This window comes from Crotalus tigris, unplaced genomic scaffold, assembly GCF_016545835.1.
Source record: "Crotalus tigris isolate CLP2741 ecotype Arizona unplaced genomic scaffold, ASM1654583v1 scf7180000017771.5222438, whole genome shotgun sequence".
NCBI lineage: Eukaryota > Metazoa > Chordata > Lepidosauria > Squamata > Viperidae > Crotalus > Crotalus tigris.
Window position 1 is genome coordinate 3,163,641 of NW_024096622.1, and position 27,953 is coordinate 3,191,593.

The following is a 27,953-nucleotide window of genomic DNA, read 5'->3' on the forward strand; positions in this document are numbered from 1 at the left end:
CCGAGAGTTTGAAGTGATTTGAGATGTTTCATTTCCTATGATGACTAGTTGTTTTATTTTTAATAAGGCATATTTATTTTCTCCTACTGTCTAGTTGCTCAGATTTTGTTCTACTATTCTGAATTAAAATATAAACTACAGGAGTAAAGAATTCTGAATTAAAATATAAACTACAGGAATAAAAGTGAGTTGGGTATATGCACTCTTAATTAAAAATGTTCATTCAAAAGTTCTGCTTCTTGCCATTTTGTTAAAATTATCAAGTTAGAAATTACCAAATTAAAGCGAATAACCACAGTGTGTGGGCATTTCATATTTTTAAGTATTCTGTATTTTCCATAAAAACAAATATCCTGAAATTATTAAAATGCAGCAATGAACATCATTGTGGCTGTAATCATCAATAGTTTCTTCCTGTGCAGATAAATAACAATAGACAAACTCCCTTGGTTTCATTTAAAAATAGGTCACCAAACTGTATGTTCTATTAGACAACTGTTAAGAACAGAAATTAGACTTGGAGGAGGAGGAATGTTCTAAATAGTAATATAAGTTCTACTATATTAATTTGTTTTCTGTTTTAATCTTTAGTCATGTGCAAAATTTACTGCTCATACAAAAGCTATGCAAGTTCTCCTGCAATTTACTTAAAAATTCTAGGCATCAGTGAAAGCATAAGATAATGGTTTTTTGTGTGTAGTGGAGGATAAATGAATTTGTGCCTCTCTAAAACTTTTTAAAGCTGGTTTCAGTTCCATCCATTGCCAGTTTTTAGTTTCTGGCAGATTACCCATGAGTAAGTGGTCTCCTAACCCCCCCCCCAAAAGTGAAGCACCCATGCTGGTCCACATAGAGGATTGTAAGGATTTCTGAATCAAGAAGCAAGGTACAGAATTACTAACTGGGGCATGTACTTACCAGTACTTCTAGAGAATACAGTTCATTTAAAAATATTTGACAGACATATTGACTTGGTGGACTAGGAAATAAAATGCTGGAGTCTAATTGCTTAACAACTCAGATGATTTGTGACAGTAAAAAATACAGATAGAGAAAAGTATGAATGTCAAGATACAGCTTATGGCTACCATCATATAACTTTCTATTTGAAAATAATCTGCATGGAATTTAATAAGATTTATTTCTAAGTAGACATGTGTTGTATAAAAGCTTTTCATGAACATTTATGCTGGGTTCTACATGGTGTATTAGAACAGTACTGATACAAGGTAGAGTTTGAATTCTGCTTATTTCTAGAGAATCAAATAATGGGTTTAATATTGATAACATAGTATTTTATATTTAGTATTTTGAAGACCACCACTGACCACTAAATAATATCTGGAAGCTCTTATAGTTAGATAAAGAGAAGAATTGTTTGTTTTATTGTAAGCATAGCACGAATACAATACTACTTGTTCTTTTCTTGCTTATTTTAACAATCTGCCCTACACATTCTAAACAGTATGTCATTTTAATTACCAGAATTCTGAATTAAAATTTCAAACACTAGAAAAAGTAGGGATGCAGATTTCTGTTCTGTGAGTAGCATTCAAGTGGCCCCTCTGCCCCCAGATGATCTTTGCTATCTTCCTCCTCCTGCTGCTGGTCAAGGATCCTGGGGAGAGTGTAGTTTCAGGATGTGTACAATGTGCAGTGAGTGTGGCAGGGTGGTAGAATTTCATCTGCTGAAGAAAGCTTACCAGGTATAGCCAGAGAGGAGGCAGCTAAGTTTATTATACATACATATGAGAATTTTGCCTCTTCAAGTGAAAGGACAGCCTTAGTTTGGTTAAAGTGAGACCAGGGTGACTGCCAAAGTGTCATCCATCAGAGGAACCTTGCCATCCCCCAAGGAGAGTGAGCACAGCAGCAGTAGCCTCGAGGAGGAGGTAAGTGGGGCTGGGCACCCCCTCGAAGCAGCAGAGCTGGGCTGGGCTGTGGGATCCCAGTGCCCCAGAAACTCAAGGGCTGGATTGGGTGCTTGCCCTCCACTGCCCAGGGCTCTGAGCAGCCTGGGGGACTATCAACACTAACTCAGCATCCAAATCTTCCTCCAGGTAGGTCCGCACCCTGCCTTCTCTCTGCTTAGGTCATGGCGTTCCATTGGCCCTGCACCCCAGGGCTTGGGGCACATTTATCCTTCTCCAGGCACCTGGCTGTTCCAGGCTGCGGCTCCGCATCAGGCATGAGTGCTGCATTTCATTTCCAGCCCTACTGCTGGCTGGCCCGTATGACAAAAGGCAGTGAGACAGGAGTGCAGAGCAGCATGAATTGACTTTGTGAGCCAGCCCATGAAGGACAACTGAGCCTCGAGCCTTGGAGCACAGGACCGACAGAATGACACAGCCCGAGCAGAAAGCAGGCCGGATGCAGACCTGACCAGAGGAGGATCTGGGTGCCCGGTTAGTGTTGACAGTCCCTCCAGTTGCCCAGAACCCTATGCAGCAGATGGCAATTGCCCAGCCCTTGAGCTTCTGGGGCACTGGGACCCCATAGCCCAGCCCAACCCTGCTTCCCTGAAGGGCATCCATCTGCGTTTTATCTCTTCCTTGAGGCTGCTGCTGTGCTTGCTCTCCTTGGCAAGGCTGCCTTCACCAGACTTGAGGAGCGCAGAGGGGGTGGGCTCCTGCTGGATCAGGCTACCGCTGCTGATGGTAGTGCGACCGCCATGGAGTAAGGCAAGGTGAGGCACGTGGCAGGGTGGAGCAGTCTGGCTGCAGGGCCCTAAGGTGCGCGAGTGTGGTGTAGGTGGGGCGTGGTCAAGCAATGAGTGAGGGGGCAGAAGATGGGATCAGAGGGCAAGTCTCAGTGGCATCCCAACTCCAACAGTGGGCAGTTCTGGGGCTGGGCTTAGGCAAGGCAGAGCAGGGAAAAGAGTTCTAGCTGCCTCTTGGGGATGGGAACTTCCCACTCTTCCCCTTCGCTGGAGCTGTCAGAGGTGGGTGGAAGGGTCATCCCATGTGTGCGGCCAGAACTAGAAGATGAAGTTGGATGGTGGAGGCCCAGTGGGCAGGGGCTGCAATGTGGCAGTGACAACGACTGGCTAGGCTGCCTTGCTGCGGTCCCACTGTCTGCCTTTACTTGCCTACTGCTACTGCCACTGCGGCTGGGATGGGGTGGCTGGGTGGCTGCCCAATGCATCTGACGAGCCAGATCACATGTCTCTCCCCACACCTTTGCCTCCACCCGCCACTTAAAGGGCCAGCCCGACAGCCATGGCATTCAAACCCAGCTGCACTGCATGGGTTGCAGAGCCTCAAGGTGCGTAAGTGCAGTGCAAGTGGGGCAGGGCTGAGCACGGCTTATTGGATACCGCAGCTAATATCCAGTTGGCCATTGCTGTCAGCCAATGAGAGGCTGAGGGGCCAATGAGCTGCAGCTGCTGCCAGGCACTTCCAGCCCCCACGTGCTCACCGCCTCCTGTGTGCATGCCCAGGCAGAGCACCCAGCCAGGCTGGGGTGGGCGAGAGCTGAGGTGATGGGGGCCGGTTCCTCACCATCTCCAGGCCTGATTTAAACCCATTATAAACTGGATCTGGCTCGCAGGCCTTGAGTTTGACATGTCTGCTGTAAATAATCCCATGACACCATAAAATCTGATGCTGTTTAGGGAAGCAAATGTGCAGTGGCCTTTGCTGTTTTTTAATAATAGATTCCTTTGCTGGACCTATTTTGATAGTGAACTAGAAGAGGGTTCAATCTGCTTCTCAGAAATGAAATGGTATAAAATTTTGGAAGGGACAGGGGTATTCGAGGCCTTTTTCTGGTAAATCTGTTAAAAGGCTGAATTGTGCTGAAAATGAGAGGGGGTGATTAAGTTATACCATGCTTGGGTTTGTCATAATACTTTTGGTGAAAAAGCTCAAAAGTTTACAAGTGTTATACATGTCAACCTACAAACTAAAATCTATGGTGGTGGTGGGGGGGAAAGCAATCTAGTTACTATGGAAACCAGGAATTTTGCAAAAATCCATTGAGCTGGCGAAGTAAGAGATGGAATTATATATGAAGCTGACAAGTAGAAGTCAAGAGCTAGAAATTAAAAGGATAAATAAATAGCATTGTTGAGTTCCTCAAATCAGGGGACTAGAGGAGAGAAACATAAAACACAAGAAGGATTGTGATGAGCTAAAACATTTTATGGTAAGGTTTGGGAAACATGAAGAAGTTGATATTTACCCAAAATTGAACTTACTCATGTTATGGGACTAATGGAACACTGTAATTTTTCATTTTTGTTCCAGGTCCAAGCTGATCTTTATAAAAACAGTCCTTTTACCTCTTATGTAATTGCCTCCTCATAAATGACAATGCAGGATTTCAGAAGTAAAGCTGGATCTTTGTTCAGCAACAATAGTGTGCTAGATGCCCAGCTCTGGCCAAAACGTCTAATATTTTGCTAAAAAAAAAAAAAAAAAATAGTAATATTACGGGTAGTCCTTGACTTACAACCAATCATTTAGTGACTATTCGAAATTACAATGGCATTGGAAAAAATAATTTATGATTATTTTTCACACTACAACAATTGTAGGATCCCCATGGTCACATGAACAAAATTCAGACATTTGGTAATTGGTATATATGATGGTTGCAGTATCCCAAGGTCATGTGATCACCTTTTGCAACCTTCTGACAAGCAAAGTTACTAATTTAACAACTGCAGTGATTCATTTAACAACTGTGGCAAGAAGGGTTGTAAAATGGAGCAAAACTCACTTAACAACTCTCTTGCTTAGTAATGGAAATTTTGGGTGCAACTGGAGCCAAAGAACTACCTATACTCCACAGTCAAATAACAGAGAGTGCAAGGTCAGCAGGCCCTTGGAGCATTTCTCAGGAGCTATTGGAGACTAACATCCTCTGTATGTTAGTTGAGTAGTAACTACCCCAAAATCATTTCAGCTATTCTATGAATTGAAGTATATATTACTGGCAATGTGGAAAGCCAATCAAGATACTTTCAACAAAGGTTTATATTGTATTTGTGCTTTATGCTGTATTTCTCTGTCATGCAGAATAGTTCAAGAAGAAAATAGCACTCTTCCTGAAACAGTGTTTGGTGGAACTGATGCCCTTAATGTGTAATATAGTAATGTATAATACAGTCACATTCTTGAAGAAGAAAGAAATAACTTTAAGCCCTATTGCCAAAATTTGAGGTATATTATATACTATGAAGATACCTGAAATATATTATAGATTTACCTGGAGTTTATGCCTTCAAAGGGAGACTAAGACAATTGAAGATTTTGTAACTGATACATGAATATATTTTGACTTTAGTTTGAAACATAGATCCTAGCAAAGGTATTATCAGCAGGCAAAAACATTTGAAAACAGGGCAAAGTGTATGTAAACAATGCAGCCAAAGAGGAATGAAGCATACCTATAAGAGTCACAGATGATAAGTATAGCTACAAGGTTACTATGCACAAAACAACAAAACAATTCAAGAAGTATACATAGAAGTGTCAAAGGACTATGAATATGATTTTTTTCATAAGCTAAATTAATGTGGATAAGATTAGATGACAGAAAGAAGTCTGGGTTTAAACAATATCCCTATTTTTTTATAAGAGTGATGCTGGTGTACAAGCTAATCTAATTGCTAAGAGTGACTACAACAAATTGAAGCCTATGTCATATAATGCATGTATCTGAAATCACATAATGAGACCCAATAGCTACATTGGGTGGCTATGAATATAAATGCATTAATACTACTAAATTCACAAGAAACAACCTGGGGCTACAATCTGACAAGTTACAAATTATAAACTGTCTATCCTGTTTCTCAATCAGTGTAGAACAGTGGTTCTCAACCTTTCTAATGCCGTGACCCCATAATACAATTCCCCATGTTGTGGTGACCCCCAAGTGGGTGTGGCCACCAATAAGAGGGAGTAGGACAGCTAGGGAAAAGGGAAAAAATGGCGGACAGTGTGATTTGGCGACCCCCATGAAATGGTTGTTTAACCCCAAATGGGGTCCCGACCCACAGGTTGAAAACCACTGGTGTAGAAAGACATCTTCATATCTACTTATTTTGTAATAGTTCTAGTCTCCCAGTAAGTTGTTTCATTATTGTTAATTAAGATGCACAACCAGTAGCACGTGCTATGAAAAAATTATCAGTACTGCAGAATGAAAACAAAACTGGACTGAACAGAAACAAAAAAATATATTTGTCAAATTGAAGAACTCATTGGTTGGTCACAATGGAAGTCCAAGGTTTTGCCTGGAACCCAAAGTATTAAGTATGTGATTATAATAGATTTAAGCCTAATCCAGAACTATATCTAGTAACTACATACCTGAAGTCATATATTATAGTCACTTCAGACACATACATTTCACATAGACTCAAAGAGAGCATTGCTACATCCCAGTACGAGTAGAATGCTTAGCAGATTCCAAATGCAAAGATATTGTCCAGGGAGATGCAGTCAGGTTTTGACACAGATGCTGGATGAAGAAAACACATGCCTATGTACTTTTAATATGCTGTATCCTTGATGCACCTTTAAATACTTCTGTTCCTGAAGTGTTTTATTGCATCATGGAACAGTCGATAGAAGGCATCCATAAACCATGGATGGCATTCTTTTGAGAGCCACCAAAGAATAAAAACCTGATCCCCATTCCAGTTCTTCTAGTTTGTTTGTGTTGCTGCATTTTACATAGTTTTATATTACTTTTAAATGTTGTTAAGTCACACAGAATCATTATTATGACAGGGGTGGCTATATAAATAAAATATAAACAAACAAATAATAAAACTAATATTAGAAAAAGCCTGTTAGCGGTAAAAAGAAACCAAACCATCAAAGAACACAGTGGCTGGACACCATTATAGCTGACACTAGCCAGAGCATAGAAAAACTCAAAGAAATAATACAAGATCAGAAGATGTGGAGAGACTTGGCCCACAGAATTGCCAAAAATCAGACTCAGCTAAATGGATAACAGCGTCATCATCTTCATCAGAAACAGCCAGCTCCTCAAATATAAAAATGAGAAAAAAGCAAACACATTATCTGTTTGTAATATCTAGGAAATTACTAATAAAGGATATAATTAAACCAGGAAAAACTAAAGTGCAGGCAATTATAGGTAAGCCAAAGCCAGGTTGCTAGAAAAAGGTCTATAGGATCATGGAAATAGTAAATCATGCCTTGAAATTTACTCCTATTCGGCTCAAATAACAAACCTGGGGACACTGTCATGCAAAGATTTGTCTGCCATTGGACTTTAGCATATAACAAAGGATAGCCAAATGCCACTTTATACATTATGTGCAGCAGATGTGTAATCAAGAAGCTAACTGAATAGTGTTGACTATTGCATGAGTAAGTCATTTTATTAGGAAGAAGGAGTCAACTAAAAGTGATGATAAATAATGACATGTTCCTTGCAATATATTAAACTTCTTTTGTCAGAGTCCAAGCTGGTGTTAATAAACATAGTAAATTCATCTCTCTTTTCATTGCCTCCTCATATATGAGAAACACAGGAAATGGAGAACATTCTAGCAAAGGTTTAGAACAAAAGTAGGGAACAGAATCCTGATAGGCACTAATATTCCTGCCAAAATCTCCTCTAATGTCATTAAGCACCTGACTTTTAATTGTTCTGTTTCTTTTAATTAAAAAATAAAACATATTTTGGCATAATGCAAACTAATGGATGAGTTTCCATTATCATTATTCTTTCCATCAGTGCTTACAGAGTTCACATAAATCTTATAAGAATTTTGAGAAAATAAAAACGTATAATTGGCTACATTCTGTGGAAATTTCTTCTAATATTTCTTCTATTTCATTTTTATATAGTTCTTGTATTTCCTCTTTCTGCAGTCATTCCGTTTTCACATTAGTTACTTAAACTTTTTTCTGTCAGATTCATTTTACCCTCAAAACCAGTAATAATAATCTGTCTGCATTCATAATTTCTTTTCTTTGTATCTTTCATTATTTCCCTCAGTTTTCTAGCCTGACCAAACATGTTTTAGAATAATTTGTATATGCACGACTTGAATACACTATTTCATACTCTCTTATATATATTTTAGCCCTTTCATTCATAATTAAATCTACACCTTCACTGCTATACTTATATTCATCAACCCTGTTCCCCAAAATCAAACTAACATCAGTTAAATTTGTTACATCATTCCTTTTTTCTGTTACCGTATATGCCAGCGTATAAGACGACTTCCGGAAGCACTAAACTCGGCACCAAAGATGGGGGTCGTCTTATACGCTGAGTCGTCTTATACGCCGGAAATACTGGTAGTTTCTGGCGTATAAGATGACGTTCTAGGAAGGCGACTCAGCGATAAAGACGGGGGTCGTCTTATACGCCGGGTTGCCTAATACGCCGGCATATACGGTACTTTATAATACAATGGAACTATTTTCTTTTCACACATTGTATATGTTAATTCTTGTTATTTACTGTGTATACCTCTTGCATTCCATATCACAATCTTACATATGTGATGGCTGTGCTAGACTGCCAGTTGGTACTATCCTCATTCCCCATCATGGCTATGGTCACTTGAGGCTTTGTGTGCAATTTTTAGATAGATATACAAGACGTAGATTAGATTATCAGCCTTAGTTACAATGAGATCATATATAGATTAGTAACTAGGAGGGTCATAACAGTCAGTTTCATTACATTTCGGCCAATAAACAACAAGTACAACCAAAGTTTTACCTCAGATATCTATGCAAATTATATTAAAAAGAGCTTTAAGCCCTGGAAGGTAAATGCAGGATTCTAATACATGCTCAGGATTCAAATCTTTTTGCACTGTGAATAAAAAAATAAGATACAGTTCTAGATATTATCCAATATCTAGTATCCATTAGCATACCCTAAACTAGGAGTGTCAAACTCGCAATGTCACGTGACGTGTCACAACGTATTGCAATTTTTTTCCATTGCCGGCAATGGGATGAGTGCGGTTTCACTATGATGCATTCGGCCCATGGGCCAGCAGTTTGACACCCCTGCCCTAAACTATTATCAATACCACAATAAACCAATATAAAACATACTTAATATATAAACCAATATCACTATTACAAAAATATTGAGCAAACTCAAATGATATTATATTAAACTATCAATTGGTATTATAGCAGTTCTTATATGTAAGACTTTTATAGCTAAAAAATATCTTATTCAGATAGTATCATGTGTGCTGCCGTGAAGAATTTTCACCACATCAGGACAGAATAAACAATTGTTAAAAGCACAAATTTGAAAGTAGCATAATGGTTTGAATTTTGCTTTTTGTAGATTATTGCATTTGATGAGCTAAAGACAGACTTCAAGAGTCCTATAGACCAGTGCAACCCAACACATGCGGTAAGTACTGCTCTTTGGTTTAATAATAACTAACATTTAATGAAAATTATATTTTGAAAATATAATGTTAAATGTGATCTTATGATCTTTAATAAGCATTGAAAAATACCATTCCTTGTACCTTCATGGACAGGCCGTTATAGTTTTCTTGGCAACCATATGCAAGCTGATTGCCATTGTTTTGATTTCCCTGTCCAACCTTCTATAAGTGATTTTTATTTTAATATGTAAATGTAGTGAGTCTGGTCTTGACATAACTACTTCTGATTCAGAAATTAAAGTTCCTGCAATAAAACCCATAAACTAAAGGCTGATTCATGCAATCTATAATTGGCTAAGGTATTTAATGCTGGTTGCATGCTGCAGCTGAATGCTCTGTAATTCTTTTCTGGGAGACATACTTTCTATAGAAGTGATTTAAATAAACATAATTTATAGGTGCACTTCTCAAGGAGGATTTGTGGCCCCACTGTCTTCATTAGACTCTGAGAAAAAGCTAAATAAATAAATAAATGTTGAGAAAGATTCCTTTGGAGGTCAGATAAAACCATGGTTTCTTGCAGGATGAACTAGATACAATTATTTAATACTAACTTCTTATTTACTGAATGTTGAATGTTGAGAAATGGCTAACAATATAAAAATATAGAAATAAATGTTTTAAAAAACATAAAAACAAGGCAAAATAATATTGGTTATGAGAGAGTAACACACTATAATAGTACTATAACAATATAACGTTAGATGTGCATGCCTGAAGAAGAAATGTATGTTAGCTGACCTTATAAATACAAAGAGATATAATAGTATCTGCACATAATTTCACGCAGAAGATATTCCATAACTAACTCTCCCAGCAGTCTGGAGTTTGATCCTGACGGGCTTGAGGTTGACTCAGCCTTCCTTTCCTGATTGGAAAGCATCCAAATAATCCACTTTCCCAATGCCTCTGAAGCTGTTGCACAGCCACTTTCTCCACCACCCTCCCCAAGAAAGGGAGCAGAGACATTGGACAAAAATTGTCCAGTATGATGGGATCCAATGATGGTTTCTTGAGGAGGGGTGAACCAAGGCCATCTTAAGAGATAAAGGAACAACCTCACTCAAAAAAGAATCAATCTTCCCTAGAACCCATTAACATGAGACCTCCCAGGCCACTTTGCCAAACAAGGTGAGGTATGGATCTAAAAAGCAGGTGGCAGAGCTTACAATACTGAAGAACCTGTCCACTTCCTCAGGTCTAACAGGTTCAAACTGTTGCATGATAAACCAGGCAAGACTTCTCCTGCATCTTCCCATCATATTTTTTATTCTGACATGTGAGCACATATTGTCTAGCATTCATGAAATGAAAAGAGAAGTGGAAATATGTGAGGTTAAGTCTTCCCATAGTTTTTGCATGCAGTTGGAAATCTGGCTTTCTCATTGTACTTAAATAATTTAATGACAAACTAGTGAGGTTTGTAAATTGCCTTCCACTGATCATTATCTCTCCCCTTTCTCCCAATTTTGTTTTCACTGACTGACAGCAGCACTCAAATATTTCAGATATAGATTTTTATTAAAGCTGTGTGAAGCACCACAATTTCATTGAGTAAAGCATCTGTGTTCTTTGGAAAGCTTGTGCAGCTCATTATCTATATATTTGTGTACATATGCTGACTACACTTTCTCTGGAATTACCAATGAAATGAAGCAGCTGCACATGCATACACACTTGTTGACAGCCAGGGAAAAGGAGCTGAACAAGCCTTCCAAATTACATGCCTGCTCTAACATTTTGAGGATGGGGGCCTTGCAATTTCTGATGTGCTTAGCAAAGCACTCTCTTTCAAATGCTTTGTGCAGTCTCAGTGTTTAGTCATCCAGTTGCTGGGTTTTTTTAAACGTAAGTTGCCACAGATCACACTTGGATCTAAAACAGTGAAGCGAGTGACTTGATTTGCAACTTTCCTCATAGGGCACAGGGCTATACCTCTCAATTGAATGAAATGTGGTAACCCCACCCCCAGATATGGGCCTGCAGTTTGCTATGTAGCATCTGCTCAAATTATGTAATGGGAAAACAATTCTGTAAAATCTCAGCCCCAAGGTGATCCAGTTTAAGATGTAATTGATAGTAGATCTTGTATGCTTAAATATGATAATTATAATTAACTATAACACCAACTCTAGAAAAGTAAGTTTTTTCTAGAAAAGTACCCACAATTCAAGATTTTGCTGATCTCTCATTTAGCCAACTGTACATCCTAAGGAAGTATTTTTTTCCTTTTAGAGAACATTTTTACCTTTAAACTCTGCAATAAAAGCTTAGCTACTTCAAGGCAGCATGAAAATACCAGCTGATCATGCAAGAATGATGGTTGTTACATATATACCATATTTTGAGAAAATAAGGTGACACTTTCACAGTATAAGGAGAAAGTATAAGATAAAGTGTGCCTGCACAAAACACACACTTTGCTTCTGTCTCATAATGTTCTTTAATAGCATTATTTGTTTCTGTCTTCCATAGTTTGTCCACTCTGTGGAAGCATGCTCATCTTATATATCATGAAACTATAGGCTCCTTATTTTATCTCATGCATGAATTTCCAGGAATCAGTTGCTATCTTTAAAGTTGCAGTAGAAAATTTGTAATCATCCAATCGCTGCTGAATAGTTTCTAATATGCTGAGAGTTGTGGTTCAGATCTGGGACTAACTTCAGTTGCCTTGGCAAAAGTGAAAACATTTGATATAATTGAATTTAAATATGTTTATTCAGGGGTTCTCAACCTTGGCAACTTTAAGACTTGTGGACTTCAACTCCCAGAATTCCTCAGCCAGCAAAGCTGGCTGAGGAATTCTGGGAGTTGAAGTCCACAAGTCTTAAAGTTGCCAAGGTTGAGAACCCCTGGTTTAGATGATCTCAGAAGATAACTAAGGCACTACCATGCAAATTATACCAGAGGCTAGTATACTATAGACTTTCTTCTAGACCAGGTAAAATATATGGTCATTCACACTAGTTGTTCAATTTTAGATCTCTTAAATTGTACCATTTTACTCCATCTTTCCCCACTTTCTTTTGACAGAGAGAGCGGTTGAGAAACATTGAACGGATTTGCTTTCTTCTGAGAAAGGTAAAAATTAATACAGATTGGTTTTGTTGAAGTGAAGCAAGCGATCATGTTCTTATGAGCAGCAATACATTTTCTTTTTTAATAGTAATTTTATTAAAATTACAATAACTATGATAAAAACTAATACACCAAAATATATAAAAATAGAAGGTGCAGAAAGAAAAAGAAAAGAAAAAATAGAAAAGAAAGAAAAAATAAAACTACAGTATAAAAAATAAAAGAAATATATAAATGACTTCCCTTCATCACAATATATAGTAGAAACAATTTTTAACTTATCTCCTCCTCTTAAAATACAACGGATGATCTCTTCTTCCCATATCACATCTCTCATCTATAAACTAATCCTTAAAAACCTCATCATTTCAGTCCTGATGCCACCCAAAAGTTCATTAAAATTATCAGAGATAACAACAGATCTATTTTAACCTTGGTCAAATAATCCATCTTTACTCCATCCTGTATTAGTCATTCTGCATTAGTAAGTAAAATTTAAATGTTCTTTTTTTAAAATTGTCATCTTTAGCTCCTTCTAGGTCAGGTCAGAAGTGTCATCCAGAAGCCACACCCACCCCATTGTTGGCAATGGCAAAACCGTCCCGATACGTTGCGCGACATCACGTGATGTCGCGAGTTTGACATGTCTGTTCTAGGTTGTTCAGTGTCCAACCTTCAAGGACCCCAATTTTTTTTTAAAGAATTCAAAATAAAAATATTTTCCCACAGGAAAGATTCTTATACTTAATTTTAAAATCTTATTTCAGATTTATCTGGAACCCTTAGTTTGTTTGTAACTTTTAAAATCAAATTTTTGTTCATTCTTGGTGTTTATTCCAGAATAATTTGTTAAGTCTTTAAATTTTTATTTAAATCTTCTTTCACTAATAAATAAAGGAGAGTTACCTCGAATTGTAAAGTTTGTCGATCCAAAGGTCCTAATAGCTGAAAAGCCGTTAACAAGCAATTTCTGAAAATGATTAGAAAATGAAATATGCAAACCCAGTGTCCTTCAAAGCTCCAACTATGGGTTGGATAGCTATTGCCATATTTTCTAGAGCTCTAAACACACCAGAGACCGCTGTCTTCTGACCTCCTTGTAAGGAGCAGCTTTGAAGAGTGCTTGTGGATGATTTCAGATCCATTCCTTGTGAGAAGAACTAGACTACTTGCTGGCTCTTCATTCTGCTGCAGGCTTCAGCTACGTTTTTAACAGAGTAACTTCAGTTTGCCAGTTCTTCCCTAGAAGTCAATAGCGATGCATTCTCAATGGTTACTCATTTTCTTGAGAAGGTTATAAATGGTAATCAAATAGAAAATTGACAGTTTTATGAATTTTGCAAAACAGGAATGACACTAACTACAAGGGACTTCCATTTAGTCTACAACATCCAAAAAAGAAATGAACTTTTGGGAACATCATCTTCAATCAAATCCTCTCATTTTAAAGACAATTTACAACAGTGGTTCTCAACCTGTGGGTCGGGACCCCATTTGGGGTCAAATGACCATTTCACGGGGGTCACCAAACCATGCTGTCCGCCATTTTTTTCCCTTTTCCCTAGCTGTCCTACTCCCTCTTATTGGTAGCCACACCCACTTGGGGGTCACCACAACATGGGGAACTGTATTATGGGGTCACAGCATTAGAAAGGTTGAGAATCACTGATTTACAACTTTTAGAAGCATAATTGGTGTCTGGCATCTAACTTTACATTTCTGTATTTAGATCTATGATTGTATAATGATCCTTGATAAATGACACATCTTTTCATGTAGAAAAATTGGGATATAATAAAAGGGACAATATATATATATAATAGAGTGTTATGCATGGTCTGAAGAAAATAGAAGATTTTTTTCTCCCTTTTTCCTGTGGTTTTTAGTAATATAATGAAGCTGAACTTGAAAGCTAAGTGGTTTTTTTTTTTTAATGAAATAAAGGGTTGCAAGGAGGCGTATTTCTTTTTTCCTTATTTATTTAACTGGCTAAGCAGTAAATGGCCTTCTTTTCTTCTCTAGTGTACTTTAATACCCATTTTTCTATATGGTTGCTTCATACAGCAATTTTATATAACTGCAGTGAAAAACAGTATAAGAATGCTCTTTCCCTTCGCACTTTTGAAAATGCCTTTGCATTCATTTTTACATATTGCTTGGACAGATTGGACAGTCTTGGCCAACATGCCAAATTTCTAATAACGAATTGAGAAAAAAATGTGTGGAAATTGGAGGAAATACCATATACATAACATATTTAAAATATACAAAAAATAAATTGGATTGTTTTTAAAAAATCACTGATTGGATTTTTTTTTTCTTATTCACATGTGTCTTGTCATAAACATGCTAGAAAGAAAACCCAGGATCTATGCAAATATAACTGAAAATAAGTGGAATGCCTTCCACTCTCATTCCACCTCTCTTTGAGCATTTTATATATCAGAAACATTTTTTACCTTTAGAAACTGCAAGAAAATATTATGCTGTATGCTTGCAAATATTTCCTTGTACCACAAAACATATCCTTTCTTTAGATTATATTTGTTCTACAGGATTCTTTAAAAGAAATGGTAAAAATTTGGGTATGTAAACACAGCCGTAAGAATTTTTATACTTTCATGATATATGTGGGCTCTATTCTCTTTCCATCATGCCTCCTCCTTTTGCTTGTGAAGGGAAGAAAGAAATGACAAATGACAAAACTCATATATAAGTTTTAAAAATCAAGACAACTACACAATGGTAGGAAAAAATGCAAAGGATTATTAGTGCTTTGCCCCAACTGAGATGTTTGCCTTGGGCACAGACCATTCTCCTTATGCCCCATTATGGGTTTAATTTCTTGCTACTTGTGGAAGAATTTACTGGATTTAGATAAATCTATTTTTGAGATACTCTGTTCTCTGCATGGGTGGATTGAAGGGGCTAAGATGCCCTGGTTGGCTTTACCTTCAATATGAATAATGGCAGACTCAGTATTAAATGAGTAGAGATTCTATCCATGTTTATGTCTTTGGTTTTTAGAATATGTCTCTTAGCTTTATTCTTCGTAATTAGACAGGTATATTCAAATATGCTCAACATTTTTATATCTGTTTAATCAATAGAGTAAGGTCTTGTTAGAGTTGCACAATATGTTTGATAATCTTTACAATTCTGTAGAAGTGTAGTCTTCTACATTATTTTATTATTGAAGAAATGTAGTCTCATAGTGGCTTGTACTCCAAGATTCAATTCCTAGCATTCTACATTGGGCTTCAAGCTGCTTCTTGTCCTTGTAGATGGTACCACCAATCACTTCAGTTTTGAGATGAAGTCAAAGCTCTTCTAAAAATAATGTAACTGTTATTTGCTCAGCCACCTTTTGGTTTTAAGCTGTGACCCAATTTTTATAAAGCTAGCAACAGTCCATGATCATTTTATTAATATTTGTGCAAGCATGGAGATGTCTTGCTGACATCAGCCTTTAATTTCTTTCGAGTCTAAATATCCTTATAGCAGAAATGGCAGCTCTTGGCTAAAACAGACTAAAACTGTAGAAACAACATACTCAAAGGAATAAAGGATAGCATATATTTCATAAACACATTGCTTAATGCAGCTTTCTTTGCTGATAAGCTGCTTTTTAGTGGAGATTTTTTGCTTTGAGAAGAAAGGAAAACAGGATAATTCAAGAAGTGATTGAATGGGATTCTTTTTGCCTCCTTAGCAATTGTGAGGCATTCATGGTTTGGCAGCAGAGCTTTGGGGAGCAATTAGAACACACTACTAATAAAACAAAATTTAGGACACGTGGAGCTTTTAACAACCCCTGAAGGTATCTGACCCCATTATAATACGGCTCCTCATGCCACCTCTAATAGCCAAATATTTGTGTGCCTTTCTTCTTTTTAAAATGTCTGTCTGTCTGTCTGTCTGTCTTGCACAATTGCAAGACTTTTAATATGGCTATTTTTCTTTTCCCTGACTCAAGACATTATAGATTTGGAAAGGATCTTGGAGATCTTCTAGTCCATTCCAGACAAATAGATGTCTAATTTTTGCTTGAATATCTCCAAGGAAACATTCATGATTCCGTGAGGAAGGCTGTTCTACTTTTTAACTGGTCTTGTGGTCAGGAAATTACTCCTTATTTCGAGTTTCTCTCAATGTAAAACTTTCAACAATAATTCTTATCATATTCTTGGGCATTATGGAAAATAAATCTATACTTTCAGTTATCACATCTTCCCTTAGTTTTCTCTTCTTTAGCTAAATATTCCAACTTTTTAAAATGTTCTTTATAGGATTTAGCCTCCAAGTCCCTCACTCTCTTTATTGCTCTATTTGCACTCTCAATGCTTATCAGGGCATTGATTGCTGGTGGAAAAGTGTTTTGGTCTTTTTATTCCCTTTTTGGCTTGTTGATTGTCTCTTTTGCACAGTATGTAGATGTTGTTTATGTCTATGTGTCTATTGATGGCCAAGAGGTCAGAGTGCCCTGCTTCCAGGAAGTCTTTAGCATTTTTGGACTTGGCTTGATCTTGGGTGATCACAGTTTCCCATTTGAAACTATGGTTAATTTTGTCCATATGTTCTGAAATTAAGGACTTTTTATCATGTCTTCTGAATACTAGTTGATGTTTATGAATGCATTCTGCTAGTCTTCTGCCAGTTTGACCAATACAGTGAATGTTGCAGTCTTTGCACTTTATGTTGTAGATGATTCCTGTTTTTGACTTCTGGGGCTGCTGAGTCTTTTGGTTTACTTAGGATGTTTTGGAGGGTTTCCATGTGGTTGTAATAATCTGTTGGTGGTTTCTGAAATGTTTTTGATGGCAGTGCTACTTTTACAACTTGTGTTGGTTGTACAATTCTGGATTGAGTGATCAGATCTTTTTTGACAAAGTTGTGTGGATATCCATTTTGTTGGAAAATGTTGTATAGATGCTCTATTTCCTTTTGTACAAGCTAACAACCAAGTTCAGAGAGAACCAAGGACCTCTCATTTCAACCTGAGCTACAAATATTCTCTTTTTTCACTTGTGAAATCCAATCTCATTATTTGTATTGCTAATGCTTGCTTAGGGGTTCAAGGGTTTCTTTAATTCATTATGTTCAGGTGAGCATGCTTATTCAGAAATCAACACCTATAGAATTTAATGCATATTATTAGTTTTAAATATATTTGGGATTGGGACATTTATCCATGAAACCAGCTATGTTTGAGACTCTGCAAGAAACTAACACATTTACAAACAAAACTGAAAATATGTGAAATATCCAAAGTTAAAATTAAAATCCTGACTTAACCTGTTTTACCCACAGCTAACCCAAAGGCAGAGGCTTTCTATCCTTTCTATGGAAAACAGTGGTTGTGTGGACTGGTGTTTAATAAATTATCTGAAGTTCTCATCAGCATTTAATTACTGAAGGATAACAACTGTTAATAAAAATAACCTTTTAGTCTATAGTCAATATATTTTAAACGTTTTATGAAAAACTGTCTGCTTTTATAAACATGAACAATGACTCTGAGCAATGATAGTTCTGCTTTGATTAATCATTCTGTTCTAAAAATAGATTTTGCAACATAACACTGTGCAATGTTCCTGCTTGGGTGTAGGAGATGATCAGGCTGCGCCTGAAGGAGGGATCAAACACATCATCAGTCATGAGTCCCTTCAAGACCACAAGAGATCTCAGTCCAGCCCACCTTGAATTCCTTATCTACCACCAAATTTCTTTGACTGTTAGTAGTTCAGATTCTTGTAGAGAGCTTAAGCTTCCAATAAATCTTTATATCCATTTAAACTATCTGGAACTCCTGATTTCTCTGGTGCTTGATATTGCATTTCCTACAACCATTTCCCATGAGAAAAATTGTGTAATATATATACCATGTTTCCCTGAAAATAAGACCCGGTCTTATTATTATTATTATTTGCCTCCAAAAGAGGCACCAGATCTTATTTTCAGAAGAGTGTGTGTGTGTGTGTGTGTGTGTGTGTGTGCCTTTTCCACTCACCTTACAGCAGTGACATCGACAGCCCCATCCAGCTGGCCCACTTTTTCTGCAGCAGAAGGAGCAGCTTCATTCTGCAGCTGAGAATGGAGCTCAGCCTGCATTTTGCAGTCAGAGACCTTTCAATCCATAGCTCAGTTCTCGGCTACACAGGCCTTCTGGAGAGGCCTCTGACTGCGAAATGCAGGCCAAGTTCCATTCTCAGCTGCAGAATGAAGCTGCTATTTTTGGCAAGGCAAGTATTGATCCATGGGAGACCTGGCTGCAGTGGTAAACTCTACCTCCCTACCCCTGCCCTAGCTTGATTTTTAGGCATATGCCTTGCCCCAAAACTAGGGCTTTTATGTGGGGTAGGGCTTATATTAGGTCCCCCCCCAAAATCAAGCTAGGGCTTATTTTTGGGGTAGGTCTTACTTTTGGGGAAACACAGTAATTAATTCTAAAATCTTATTTTAAATTTATGTGGACCCTTAGTTCATTTATAACTTTCTAAAACTAACTTTTAAACATTCTTTTGCTGTTTATTTCCCAAAACATTTTTAAGTGCTTAAACTTTAAAATTTCTTTTGCTAACCAATGTATAAAACTCATGTGGTGCTGTAAAACAACAGGCCCCAACCTTTCTGAGGACTGGCGGGGGGGGGGAAGGAGTGGGACCGGTTCTGCACAAGTATCTGGTGAGTGCATGTGCAGCTCCATTTGCTTGAGCAGTGGCTCACACACTTGTCACTCGTACACTTGCACAAATGGAGCCTTGCACACTCGCATGTTGCTCGTGCAAGTGTAGATGCATGGGCATGCATACTTGCCTGCTGCTTCTGTGGCCTGGTTCCGAATAGGCCATGCCTGGTAGTGGGCCGGAGCCCAGATGTTGGGACTTCTGTTATAAAATGTGTTGATTCAAAGGTTTGTAATAGCTGAAAAGCAATTAACAAGCAATTTCCAAAAGTGATTAGAAAAGAAATAAGTGAACTTAGTGTTCTCTTAAGGCAGTGGTGGCGAACCTATGGCACTCGTGCCAGAGGCGGCACTCAGAGCCCTTTCTGTTGGCATGCGCACCACTGCCAGCAGCAGGTCCATCAGGCCACCACCACCGCCTGGAGCAGGAGCCCCACCCAGCACAAAGGAGGTGAAATGGCCGACTAGCAAGCTCGAATAGAGGTGGTAAAGCAGAACTCACCAACCATTGTTGGACTGGAAGAAAAAGGAGGGGGAAGCATTTTGCACTGTAAATGGGGCAGGGCTAGTGCCTGTGTGATACTCACTAGCCCTGCCCCGTTGTTGCATGATGTAGCCCCTTGTATCTGCACCCCACAGTGTGGCAGTGGCCATTTTTGCGCCTTGCAACACAGTGGCCCATTTTTGCATCCCCAGTTTTTGCATGCCAGAGGCGGCACTCAAAGGTGCCTCCCTGCCCCTCCCAAGGGCAGCACAACCTCTACTGTTACTTTGCTGCAACAACAAATTTTGCTATTTGTGCATGATTTCATAGGAGGCAATTAAGCTATTAAAGTTGAACTGAGCAAAGTCCTGAAAGGCCATTGCATAGTTTTTACGAACTTAACAAAAATTCTAGATTATTTATGAACAAGTTAAAAAGCATTTGTACAGATGCCTATGCAAAAAGCTTCATGCTTTAAATCTGTTTTGCAAGAATGGTGTATTATTTTCATTCCCTGCTATCTGTTCTTTAACCAATTACAGTAATGCTTGGTTAAGGAGTGAAGAGATATTTACTTGTATCTCATGACTGTCAAGCTTTTTTTTTACATTGTTTTTAGTAAGAAACTTTGTCAAAAGCTTTTGAAACTACAAATAAGCAGGGTCCTCTTGATCATGCATTGGCTGCATGTGATTCCTTACTCCCAAATCCAAGATGACACAATTGTTAAGTCCTTGAAACGCAGGTGAAGGAATAGGACACATCTCTGTAGAACAACAGTCTTTATTGTACTTCAGCCAAAACTCCAACAACTAACAGAGGCACGCAGGCCTCCTTTTATATGCCCAGATCCCGGGACAACATGGTTACATAATAAGGTCCTTTTCGTGCCTTGTGCACGCATGCAAAGCCAGCACCACTTAGTCTGGTCCCGGGCAGTTTTTGCAAGCCCAGGACCCTTGCAACGTCCCGAGCCTGCATCTGCAGGCTCAGAACACAACATCCCTCCCCCCTAGCTTGGAACACCCTGACAACCAAGTATGGAAGGGATTCCTTATTACAAGACACTTAATCATAACCAAAACAAAATACATTATTACAGTATTCTTAAGGGTAGTACCCCTTATAACTGGAGAGCAGTTTTACAAAGTCTGAAAGATATTTAGGGGGGGCCCTTGGTCCTTTGCGACCTCCTCGGACCGGGAGAGTTCCCTGGGTCCAGTCCATGACCCACTATGTTTGGTGAGCCATGACATGGATGGCCACTTACTTCAGGAGACCCTGGTGTTGTTGCCTGACCTACCTGCTCACCTGCCAGGCTCAGTAGGTCAGGGCTTTGCTGGCCCCCGTACCTGGTTGATCTGCCCCTCTGTTGATTGGTTGAGCCCTCTACACTCAACCCCACATATCTTGGAGGGGTGGTAGTCCCCGGATCCACAATGGACCCTTCTTGGGAGCACTGTCCCTTGCCTCCATGGTTCTTGGGGGGATAATCCAGAGTGGCTACAGGCCCCCTGTAATCTGTGGACCCCTATGTGGTGCCTGAGGTGAGCAGCCTCTCTGCTTGCCCCCCTTACAGAGGACCTCCTTCTGGGAATTATTGCAGAATTGAACCTGCTCCCTTGCTGTGTTGCCAGTTCTTGTGCATTATATGAGTTTTGTGGATACCCCCGGTCAGTCTCCCTGTCTGGAGTGTTACTGGTTCTGTGTGGAATATGTGGATGCCCCCGGGGTGACTCCCTGGCTGGAGTACGTCTGGGTGTGTGGAATAATTCTCTGCCCCATGAATTCCTGTTTGGAGCACTTGTGGAATCTAGGGATGGGGAATCAATGTACTCCTCAGCTGCCTGTAATGGCTGCTGACATTGATCCTCAAAATACACTATATGACCTTCCTCCCCCCCAGCGCAGAACCAGGAGCGGAAGGATGTAAGTCCAGCCGCACACGCAGCTGATCTATGTGCTGCCTAAGAATGCGGCCATCATCCAAGGACACTTCATAGGAAAGAGGTTTAGAGACCTTGCAGACCACAGCTGGCACCCAGGTGTGACCAGGCCCATAGTTCTGAGTCCAAACTGGATCGCCCACGTGAAGCCACCTTGGAGCCCATGGATGTGGCACCTGAGATGTTACCTGGTCAGGATGCAGTCTGTCCAGCTTAGTAATGAGCCAGCGACCTCAGCAGAGTTCAGCAGGGCTCTTCCCAGTGGATGTGCAAGGTGTGGTGCGATGTGCAGGAAGAAAGTCTGCTAACCTGTGATTCCAGTCACCGTAAGTCAGTCTCTTGAGGGCATCCTTGGTGGTGCGCACCATACGCTCAGCCATCCCGTTGGTGGATGGGTGGAAAGGAGCCAAAGTTGCGTGGAGAACCAGGTTGGCTTGAAGAAACCCTGGAACTTAGAAGAAGTGAATTGAGGACCGTTATCTGAACCCGAACATCTGGAAGGCCATGAGCTGCAAAAATACCTCTCAGCACCTGGATAGTCTTGGCAGTAGTAGTGGAGGTCACAGGAACAACCTCTAGCCACTTAGAATGGCTATCAACAACAACCAGGAAGAATTGCTCCTGAAAGGGCCCAGCATAATCAATATGTACCCTAGACCATGGTGTTAGGGTTTCCTCCCACCTATGAACTGGGGCCTGAGGCATTTCAGGCCGGGACAGTTGGCACACATGGCACCCATGTACCTGGGCCTCGATGGCTTTATCAAGGCCAGGCCACCACAAATGGCTGCACGCAAGTGCTTTCATCCTGACTATCCCAGGGTGTCCCTCATGTAGAAAGATTAAGATTCTAGACCTCAGTGAGGCAGGGATTACTACCCTACTTCCCCATAACAGGCAACCCTTGAAAGTGGACAGCTCATGCCTCTTATGCCAGAAACTTTGGAACTCAGTATCAGGGCACTTGTCAGGCCAACCTGACAACACCCATGACAACACGCGTTAATGACCAGTGGCAGTTTCTGCAGCCACATCCCTAGCATTGAGGGGAGACTCTGGCAATTCTTGAATGGACAAGGGTCAGACTCCAAAACTGGTAGGGGTAATCTACTTAAGCCATCAGCATGGCCCATTTCCTTTCCAGGTTTGTGAATTAAAGAATAGTCATATGCTGACAGAAAAATGGACCAACGCATCATACGAGGAGACAGGATGTGTGGAGTCTGGTAGTAGTAAACAACCCCAGCAGTGGCTTATGGTCAGTGTAGACCGTGAAGTGACGGCCATAAATGAAATCATGGAACTTCTTAATGCCAGCCAAATGGCTAGCGCTTCCCTATCAATCTGAGCGTAATTACGCTCAGCAGAAGACAGAGTTCTAGAAAAATAAACCACAGGCACCTGTGTCCCATCAGCCATCAGATGGCTAAGAACTGCCCCTACTCCATATGGAGAAGCATCACAGGCAATGCAAACAGGTAGTTGCTCATTGAAGTGAGCTAACACAGCATTAGAAGTAAGCAAGGCCTTAACCTCATTGAAACTGTTTTCATGGACCTTGGTCCACTGCCAACAGGCTTGTTTGTCTAAGAGCCTATGCAAAGGTTCAGCTATTGCAGCTTTATTTGGCAGAAATGCATGGTAGAAGTTCAAAAGGCCCAAAAAGGCTTGAAGTTTGCCCTTAGACTTAGGGCTTGGGGCCTGCTGAATGGCCTTTAATTTAGCATCAGAAGGGTGACTGCCTTGAGCATCTATCCTGAATCCCAAAAAATCAGTAGAATTGACTCCTATCTTACACTTGTCCTTTTTTAACTTAAGGCCTGCTCTCCTAAAACAAAGCAAGACAGCCCTTAATCTTTCTGCCAATGTTTGAGATGAGTCTCCTGCAATGAGGACATCATCAAAATATGGGCAGACTCCGTGAATACCCCTCAATGTGTTTTCCATGACACTTTGGAATATACAGGGGCTACATTCACCCCAATTGCAATCTCTTTACTTTAAAAGCTCTTCTATGGGTCACAATCGTTTTAGCTTCAGCAGCTGCCTTATCAACAGGCAACTGTTGATAAGCCTGTGCCAGGTCAAGTTTTGCAAAGATGCGCCCCCCCTTTAGGGAAGCCAGAATGTGACTTACTACAGGTACTGGATAGGCATGTTGCTGTAGTGCCTTGTTTCGTGTGCACTTGTAATCTGCACAAATATGTATGTCCCCATTTGCCTTAAGAGGCGTTACTATGGGAGTTTCCCAAGGACTGGAATCTACAGGTTCCAAGATGCCCTGCTGGAGCAATTTGTCCAGTTCAGCATCAATCTTGCCTTTGAGGGCAAAAGGTACCCTCCTAGGCTTGATCCTAATGGGTGTTATGGAAGGATCTAATTGTAATGAAACTGGAGGCCCCTTATAGGATCCAAGCTCAGAACTAAACACATCTGCAAATTCTTTGCAGACTTCTGCAAGGCTTAGCGTTTGCAACTGGTGCAGCCCCATGACTTGGATTCCCAGAGCCTCAAACCAATCGAGTCCAATGAGACTCGTACGTTCACCCCCAACAACCAACACATCTAAAGGACCCTCAAAATTCCTGTATTGTACCTTAAGGGTGGCCTCCCCCTTAGCACACACCTTAGAATTCTGAAAGTCTGTGAGAATCATGTTGGATGGCCTGAGTTTAACTTGAAAGCCACAACTGCTGCAAATCTTCCTGAATGTGTTGAGGGAAATTATGGAAAGAGTGGACTCAGTGTCCAATTCCATGGATAAAGGAACCCCCTGCAACCTTACTTTAAGGGACAGTTTCTTCTTTAGGGGTTTATGTGTGCCTGTCCTTAGGACACTTGTGCGTGTTGCGCAGAAACCCACTCTATTTTGGCTGGGGACCATGGTACCTTTCAGATGCAATTCTTCTCTAGGTTGTGTCTTCCGACGACCTAAACAGACGGATGCAACGTGACCTTGCCTACCGCATGCTCTGCAAATGGCGGAACGGAACCGACAATCTGCTCGTTTGTGGCGTCCTCCACAACCGAAGCATTAAAGGGCTGTTGAAGCCTTTTCTGCTCGCTCCTTCTGTCTTCTTCCGGATGCCTGGTAAAGCTTGTCCACCTCATCTTCAGGAACTTCTTCTGACTCTCGTTGCACATTCTCCTGGTGGACGGCGACGGTTTTCTGAGAACCTCTGTTGGGCCGCATGTTCTTGACTGCTCCTCTTGCTGCTTTCTCTGCTGTAACTTCTCGCAGAACATCTTGGAAAGAGACATCTTCCTTAGCGAAGATCTTTTGCTGTAAGTCTCTATTCCTTTAACCTGCATACTAAACGGTCACGCAGCCTTTCTTCTAAGTCTTTAAACTCACATGGTCTGGCTGCTCGTCTCAAGGCTGCAATAAATTCTTTAGCCGATTCTCCTGCCTTCTGATCCCTTTGTTCAAAGGTGTGTCTCCATGCAATGATGGACAACTTGGGCTGGAAGTGCTCTTTTAGAAACTTTTTCAAATCTGTATACGTTACACCCTCCAGAGAGGCAGGGGCCACTAGGTTTTCAGCAATCTCAAAAGTATCTTGACCGCACATGCACAAGGTGGCAGCCTTAAGCCCCTCTTCACGAATTTGGTTGACTCTGAAGTAGTTCTCCACCCTCGCAATGTATGACTCCCATCTTTCCAGGTGTGAGACGTCGAATTCAGACAAGCGGCCAATCTTTGCCATAGTTGCTTCACCACTCGCTTCTTCAGGGAAAGGGTCTTTCAGCCAAACTCACGCTCCAGTGATGCTGTACTGGCAGGATGGTTGCTGCTGTTAACGCTGTTTTCCCTCTGCAGGACTTCTTTTGGGTGAGTCTTATAGCTTCCTGTTGTTTACCAGTTGAAGCATCTCATCTTCGTCACCAGTGTTAAGTTCTTGAAACGAAGGTGAAGGAATAGGACACATCTCTGTAGAACAACACTCTTTATTGTACTTCAGCCAAAACTCCAACTACTAACAGAGACACGCAGGCCTCCTTTTATATGTCCAGATCCCCGGACAACATGGTTACATAATAAGGCCCTTTTCGTGCCTTGCGCACGTGCACAAAGCCGGCGCCACTCAGTCTGGTCCCGGGCAGTTTTTGCAAGCCCAGGACCCTTGCAACGTCCCGAGCCTGCATCTGCAGGCTCAGAACACAACAACAATTATCTCCATATTTTCCCCTGCTCTCTGTGGAGAGGCACTTTTAAAGATGAAACAAAGGCCAAATTTAAAGACGATGCTAGGCATAAACGGCTGAGTTCGTTTGGTTTTCTTCTAGCATCATTTTGATATAAATCTTGAATTGTCAGCTAGTAGCAAGTAAGGAAATTTGAAACTGTGGCCGTAGAAAGATGTATTTTGACAATTTTACTTACCACAGCATAAGAGAAATTGTTAGTTTGATAAATTCTGACAAAAGACATAATGAAAATAGGAAAAAAATACTCTCTATAGCAGGGGTTCTCAACCTTAGCAACTTTAAGATGTGTGGACTTCAATTCCCAGAATTCCTCAGCCAGCAAAGCTGCCCTATAGGACTTTTCAATTGACAGTGTTGAGTAAGAGAGATGGAGCGTGTGAAGCTTCCCTGCTTTCATCATAGTCCAAATATGAGATTCATGGTTTTCAGTGTCCCCTTTTCATATCTGAGCCTTCCTTCTAAGACAGTGGAGATTCTGCCTTTTGTGATAAGAAGAAAACCTATTGAAGCCTTCTCCAACAGGAGCTAGTACCAAAAATCTGATCCAAGAGACAAAGGTTAATTAATAAGTAGTACTTACAAAAAGTGCAATGATCTTTCAAGTGTTTGCTCAATTTATACTTTAATAGCTTAAAACTCCTATCAAATAATGCATGGATATCAACATTTGTTTTTGCAGCAAAGGAAAATATGTGCTCATTTTCAAATTAAAAGTCCTTTATGGTTAATTATGCAAGTCCTGTAACAATTCTGAGTGAAAAAGGACATGAACATTGAAGAAACTTTGTTACATAGAAGTTATTTTTTCCTGTGACAAGAAATGAAATATACCTTATGCCAGTTAAAGACAAATTTTGATTGATTGAGTGAAGTGTTTAGTGAATTAGGTGGGACAAAATTCTAATATCTTTTAATCTTAAATGTAAAAAAAACTTGCTTTATTTTCTGTTTTGTTTGCCATCCACTCCAATAAGATATGCTGCTCAACAAAGCAGTGGCTGCCTATTCCTACTGGCCAATATCCTGGAAGAAAATATCCATTGGTTGCAGTACAATTTCATAACAATGTATTTCTCAAGGCTGTTCTTGGACAGAAAGGTGTGAGTCCCCATGAACAACTCATCCAGCCTCCCTGAAAATCTTCTAGAACTTTTACGACAATGTTGACTTGAACTTCAGAAATACTTTCTCCCTAAATTCCAGTAATACTGGAAAAGCTATATCAGTTTGCTCCAGCAAAGCAAGACTATTTAACATGTGTTTCTGAATCTTTTTGTAAACCCATGGATTCTAGAATAGACCATATAGATATTGTGTGCTGCTCTTCCATTTGTATCATGGAGTAATAGTTAAACAGGAATAATTTTATTTATAAGAGATTGACTATCGCTGAAGGTTTAATCAGTGATAGACAAGAGAAATTTAGTCATGAGAATAGTGTAGTAATTTCTAATCTGCCAGAATTCAGGTTCTGAGTGGGAAACTAGTAGCAGGGGACTTTTCTTCAGAAATATAAACACCTTTTTAAGAAGATAGCTACTACACTAAAGGGGAGACATTTAAAAAAACCCACCCCTTTCCCTATTGGGGAAGAACCTTCAAAGAGAATCTTTGAGCAGGTTCTTCAGCATATTTGTTATTTTATAGACCATTGAGTCATAAATTCAGACTTTAATGTGCATTTCCACAACAACAACAATAACAGGAGCAGCAGCATTAGAATCAGTCCAGTGTAGTTGAATATCATCAGATATTCATCTGGTTCTTTTATCAAATGTCCCATAATATTCAGAATAATATTGAGACTATTTTGGTGCTACAGTTTGTGATAGATAACTTTCTATTTTTTTAAAAAAAGAAAGGGGAGCGAGAGGCAAGAAAGAAAGGTCCTAGATGAAGTATTAAATAGACCATCTCCCTGGAGCATTGCAGATCCAGGTGTGAGACCCAAATCCTAATAGCAAGACTCTTTACTAATGATGGCCCAGAAAATATTTCTTTTCTCCCTATTCATAATCCCTCCTCCCTTTCTGAGTGCACATGTTGTTGCTTGGATTCACTTGCCCTAGAAACAGCTTGAGAACATTCACAGTAAGCTTTTTCTCTGTGTACTTTACAACTAGA

At 39.9% G+C, this 27,953-nt stretch overlaps 1 protein-coding gene across 1 annotated transcript in view; it reads left to right on the top strand.

Moving 5' to 3' along the window:
• The window catches only part of CNIH3 (cornichon family AMPA receptor auxiliary protein 3), a 75,406-nt gene that overhangs the window by 24,416 nt on the left and 23,037 nt on the right, over positions 1 to 27,953 (top strand). The window contains exons 2-3 of the mRNA XM_039341705.1: positions 9,316 to 9,384; positions 12,461 to 12,508. Coding sequence (XP_039197639.1) covers positions 9,316 to 9,384; positions 12,461 to 12,508 — 117 coding nt within the window. The remainder of the gene's footprint in view (positions 1 to 9,315; positions 9,385 to 12,460; positions 12,509 to 27,953) is intronic.